The 6,000-nt window shown below is 53.5% G+C and overlaps 1 protein-coding gene across 5 annotated transcripts in view; it reads left to right on the top strand.

Annotated features, from left to right (window-relative positions):
* Positions 1–904: 904 nt before the first annotated feature.
* The window catches only part of ARHGAP39 (Rho GTPase activating protein 39), a 155,342-nt gene continuing 150,246 nt past the window's right edge, over positions 905–6,000 (top strand). For all 5 annotated transcript variants that reach the window (XR_014183288.1, XR_014183289.1, XM_082045065.1 and 2 more), the window contains exon 1: positions 905–1,026. Coding sequence is in view for 3 of the 5 variants with exons in the window: in XM_082045065.1 (XP_081901191.1) it covers positions 1,016–1,026 (11 nt within the window). In the remaining 2 variants the exon portion in view is untranslated. The remainder of the gene's footprint in view (positions 1,027–6,000) is intronic.

Genomic DNA, 6,000 nt, shown 5'->3' with positions numbered 1-6,000 from the left:
CACATATGCTCTATATGTGCACATGCGTGTGCATATGCATTTACACTGTGCACATATGTGCACACTTGTTCATGCGAGTGAGCTGTATGGAGGCGTGCACAGTGTGCTGTGTGCATACATGTGTGTCCATGACTGCACACGGTGCTCGAGGTACGTATAGCTTCATGTGTACCTATGCACACACATGTGCACTTTGTATGCATGTGCTCTATACATGCATATGCGTGTGCAAATGTGCAGGTATGTGCACACTCATGCACATGAGTGAGCTGTATGGAGGCATGCACAGTGCACTGTGTGCAGACGTGTGTCTGTGCCTGCACGCGGTGCTCAAGGTACCTATAGCTGCATGTGCACCTATGCACACGCATGTGCACCGTGTACATGTGCGCTAGATATAGGTACATGCATGTGAGTGAGCTGCATGGACGCATGCACAGTGCCCTGCGTGCAGACGTGTGTGTCCGTGACTGCACGCGGTGCTCAAGGTACCTATAGCTGCATGTGCACCTATGCATATGCATGTGCACCGTGTACGCATGTGCTCTATACATGCACATGCGTGTGCATATCCATTTGAACTGTGTATGTATGTGCACGCGAGTGAGCTGCATGCCTGTGCACACAGCGCGCGCTGTTCCGCGCGCACGGGACGTATAGACACGTATATCCGCACGTATATACACCGCAGGCGCGCTCTGCGCATGCGCCCGCCGCCCGAACTACCCCTCCCATCAACTCCCGCGCCTCGCCCCGCCCACCCCCTCAGGGCGCGGTGGGGAGGAGGCGGGGCCTGCGGGAGGCGGAGGCCACGCCCCCTCCGCCCGTCCCCATTGGCGGCGCCGCCGTTGTCGCTGGTGACGGGGACGCGGCGGGGCCGCCGCGCTCAGTGAGCGGCGGAGCGGCCGCGGGGGAACGCGGGGAGAGGGGGGGGCGGTGGGTCCGGCGGTCACCGGGGCCATGGGAGGCCGAACCGGGGCCGGGGCCACCGGCGAGCGGTGAAGCCCCCGGGAACATGGCGGAGAGGTGAGAACCGGCACCGCGGGGGCGGGGAGGGGGGGGTCTGAGGGGGGTGAGGCCTCTGAGGGGGTTTGAGGCCTGAGAAAGGGGGGGAGGGTGGGGGCTGCTCCCCCTGTATTAACACCCAGACCCTTCTCTGAACCCCCCGGGGGCGCTGAGAGGGGTCTGGGCCGCTTTTTATTTCCCTTGGGGGGGGGTCTCCTCCGTCCCTACTTCTCCATATATGTTTATATAGGGGTTATGGGGGTGCCCCCACTTTTTTGCGGTGTTTTCCCCCCGTCTTGGCGATATCTGTGTCATTTTTTGGGGAGGGGGTGTTTTATCCACCTTCTCTCGTCCTTCTGGATGAACACGGGGAGGGACTTAATGGGGGGGGGGGGTTGGGTGGGTGTCAGCACCACCTTGATTTTGGGGGGGTTTGGGGGAGGGGGATCCCCCCTGGTTTGCATGGCGTGGGCTTGGATCCTCACCCCACTCTCCTGTTTGGGGGGGTGAAGCCCAACCCCCCCTAAAATGTGGTGCAAGGTGGGGGGTGGGGGCTGGATGCGCCCACCTGGTTCTCTATGGTTGCGGGGAGGGGGGATGGATCCCAACCCCACCCTGATTTCCAGGGGGGACATTGGGAAATGGAGTGGGGGGCATGGATCTGGATCCCACCCCCTGTTCTCCCTAGAGGAGCTGGTTCTCCCCCCACCCCTGCTCAATCAGAGGGGTTATGGGGGGGCTGGATCCCCTCTGTTCCCCATAGAGGAGCTGGATCCATCTCTGTTCTCCATCGCGGGGCTGGGGGGGGGGGCCTGGATCTCACCCTGCTCCCCATGGAGGGTTAAATCCCCCCCTTACCTCCCTATGGAGGGGCTGGATCCCCCTCCTGTTCTCCATGAAGGGGCTGGATCGCATGCTGATCCCTATGGGGGGGACTGGATCCCCCCTGCTCCCTATGGAAGGGTTGGATCCCCCCCTGCTCTCTCGGGGGGGGGTGGTTATAGGGGGACTGGATCCCACCCTGTTCCGTATGGAGGGCTGGATCCCACGCTGATCCCTATGTGTGGGGGGGGTTGGATCCCCCCCTGCTCCCTCGGGGGGGTTATGGCGGGGTTGGATCCCACTCTGTTCCCTATGGAGGGGTTGGATCCCCCCTTGTTCCCCATAGAGGGGCTGGATCCAACCCTGTTCCATATGGAGGGGCTGGATCCCCCCCTCTTCCCTATGGAGGGGTTGGATCCCACCCTACTCCTTCAGGGGTGTTATGGAGGGGCTGGATCCCCCCCTGCTCCCCACAGAGAGGCTGGATCCCCCCCTGTTCTCCACTGGGGGGGGCATGGAAAGGCTGAATCCAGTCCCATCCCGCTCCCCATGGCCGCTCTGCGGGGGGGGGTTACGCACGGGCTGGATCCCACCCCATGGGACGCAGCCAAGGGAGGGATTTTTACGGAGGTGTAAGGTGTGGCAGGGCGAAAAGGGGGGGTCTGGGCGGCGTGCGAGTGGGTGTGGATGCAGGGATGGGGGGGCTGCAGGGATGGGGGGGGGATGAACTGATCTCGGAGAGGGTCGAAATGGCCGAGTTGCCGGCGTTGGCGCTGGAACGGGGTTTATTTATCTCACATGTGCGGAGGATTGCGAGCCGCTGGTTCTTTTTGATTATTCTTCTTATGATTTATTTGATTCTTTCCCCTCTCTGCGCTGCTCTGTTGCCTCCTCAGACCTGCATCCTCCGGCTGCAAAACTGCACGATGGGAATGTTTAAATCTGTTTTATTCCCCCCGCCCACCCCCAATTCCTCCTTCAACACTTGAGTGACCTCTACAGATAAACCCGCAGCTGCCGCCCTCCGCTCCCTCACCTGGCGCATGCAGCTGGCCGGGCTTAACGGGGTAAAGAAAACACATTTCTACCAGAAAATTAATGACGATGAGGAGCTTGGGGTGAGCTCTTGGGTACCTGCAAGCAGCAGGTGGCTCGGCCAGGGCTGTGGGTGCATCTGGCCCGGTTGGTGTCGGTGGATGTGCCGTTGCCGTGACCGGTTGGTCGCTGTTTTCCGTGAAGCGTCTTCCCCGGGCGGCAGCTGCGGCTGAATGTTAATACGCCGCGTGATGGTTTAAAACGGGCGTGATCGCACCTCGCTGCGAATCCGTCGGACGCTGAGGAGCCGATTTCTTCGGGGACGGGGGCGGGGGGGGACGCGACACCCTCGCGATTCCGCGAAACGTCTCGCTGCCGAATTCGGGGGGAGGAGAAAGTGCCAGGATTTGGTATTCGGGGCTCGTGGATGCGAATTAAGTCTGTGGATGTGACATTTTGCCTTAGGCTTGCAAGGTGCGATCTTAACATTGCTTCTTGTAGTTCTCTGAGTATTGCTCCATGCTGTACACCTTTATTTGTGGGTTTTTTTGGGAGGGGGAAGCTTAATATTTCTTTCTTATTGCTTAGGGACGCTGCAAGAGGGAGAGCTCAACAGATCTAGTGGCATTACAAAGCCCAAATAGATCCTTGCCCATTGGCAACCAGTAATTTCACTTTTTCCCTGCGTATCTTGCACGCTCAGCTGATCGGGAACTACATTCCCAGCCTAAAATTTAGATTAATCCGACTCCGCGCTAGAGTTTGAATGGCTGATTGCAGCGCAACTCATTCCACCGGTACCTGGGGTGGCTTTCAAGTCTAAATGAGTCTTTAATGTTCATCATGCCGACTTGAGTTATGCGAATACCCTTGGGAGAGAGAATTTTAGTGCTCTTCCTTTGGGAAGAAATGCATATGTTGGGGCCCTCGATATCTATAGGGAAATCTTTGCTCTCGCGCTGAAGATGCTGCTGATAGGGTATTTCCCACTGAAATGTCTGGTCGCTGCAGATCAAGATGAAATCATGGTGTGGGGTGTCTGCGAGCCAGATGTCTTCATGTAGCTCCAAAAGAGCTGGAGATGGGCTCAAAGGAGCTTTTCAAACGCGGCCGCGAGCGAAATTAAGAAAAAGAGGGGAGGGACCCAACTTGTCGTCTGCCCGGTAAAACTGATATTGCTGATATGAAAGTACCTGAGAAACACTCATGGCTGAATTCCCGTGATTTATCACTAACAGCATTTGAGGAACCTGTGATTCCTGGCTATACCCTACGTGGCTTAAATGAGGTCGTTAACTATCCTAATAAGAGAAGCAGAAATGCCGTATTCTCCTATAACCTGCAGCTCTAAGGTCCCGACTGTTGAACTTTATCCAAATCCTTGCATTTCACAACAGATTTTCCCGATACCCACAACGGTGAGTGTGTGATTGGTGGGTGCGAGTTCTTAATTTTGATTGTTCGCTGTTTTGTTGTTGTTGTCTTGTTGGGACGGGAGCCGCTTTCTACCCTCTTTGCAACCACAACATGGTTTTGATGGTAAATCCCAAACAGCTGCTGCAGCTGTTCAGTTTAACAGTGACCCCAGGGATAGTCTTGACCAGATTCGTGACAATTAATTAATATATATACGCTAATGAACTCGGCAATGTAAGAGCAGTGAGATGATACAGGTTGCGTGGGTAGCAGGGCCAGCTTTTTATTCCGATTTCTGCCTCGTTATTCCTGGTCTATATTGGGCTTTTTGGAATGTGATTGTGACTTTTAAGTATATTAGTGGTAAAATAGCATCATTTTGAAGCTGAAATATAGGCCCTATAGGCTGAGAAAGCTTCTCCAACCCATCAATTAGTTGTAGAGTTTCCAGATGTTTTAGATAATTTTACATTTAGGTTATTTTCAAAATAATACTTTTTTTAAAGCATTTTATGGAATTTCTGGCTTGTGAAAAATAGGAAAATAACCTCTGTGTGTGTGTGTGTGATGGGTTTGATATCAGACCTGCTGGGTATGTGTTGTCAAGTGCCGCTCATGATGGACTTGGTGCCTGTTGCTGCTCCTCCACCTCTTTAATATTACAATTAAAATATCATAAAACCTCTTTAATATTACAATTAAAATATCATAAAATCTGTGGCAATCCCAGCAACTTTTCTCTTGTCTTCAGAGCTGCGGCTTTCAGCGCTTGCAAGCTGCTTTATTGCCTGTGGTTGTGATTTTGTAAACCCAGAATATCTACAGCTTATCTCTCATTTAGGCCTCTGAGTCTCTGAAATCCTTAAGCTGGGCCTAGTAGAACTATTGAATGGTTTGGGATGGGAGGGACCTTAAAGATCATCCAATCCAACCTCCTGCCATGAGCAGGGACGTCTTCAACTAGACCAGGTTGCTCCAAGTCCCGTCCAACCTGGCGTTGAACACTTCTAGGGATGTCTGGGCTGCGTGTTGAGCGCGTCCTAACAGACTAAACTTGGCCGTAAAACCTTTCTTCCTAGAGAAATGGAGTCTTGTTTGCTGAAATATTTTGTCTTAGACTGGACAAAGCAGCAGAAAGTCTCATTGTATGGACCAGCGTGACCTTTCTTTGGTAGGAAGGTGGAGGGGACCTGTTGCATCACGTAGGTCCTCTCCAAGGATAAGCCTGATGTGCTTGGGTCAAGCTCCAGGGCAGGAGTTTTCTCAACTTTGGCCTTATTTAAAGCTTTTTGAGGAGCTATCCTGGAGAACTGGGTGAATCCACAGTTTTGTAGCTGGATTTGAAGGTCACCTGCTTTGGTCTTAAGTCCTCAAGCTTCAGGCCATCACCTCCTGCCACCACATGGGAGGTGCCATCTGGGAAATATTTGTGGGCTTGAAATCCTGAACTGTAGAAACATGCAACGTGTTGGTGGAGAAAACTTCCCCCCACAAATTCCTTTAAATAGGAGCAGCTTCCTAAACCCTGTTCCAGCAACGTCATCTTGTGGCTTCTCCTTCAGGTCAACTGATTTGACCATTATCTCAACGCACTTGGTCCAATCTGCGTTTAGGCCGGTGAAGCCGATCCAGGACAAGTTTTTCTGGGTAAGTTTTTTAGGTAAACTATAATCTAGATGGAAAACATTGTGTCTTGTGAATAGGTATCGTGGTTTAAGACTG

Source organism: Streptopelia decaocto (genome assembly GCF_964273445.1).
Source record: "Streptopelia decaocto genome assembly, chromosome: 2".
In the NCBI taxonomy this organism is placed as follows: Eukaryota; Metazoa; Chordata; class Aves; order Columbiformes; family Columbidae; genus Streptopelia; species Streptopelia decaocto.
The sequence above is the reverse complement of the archived record's forward strand: the minus strand, read 5'-3'. Positions and strand labels throughout refer to the sequence as shown.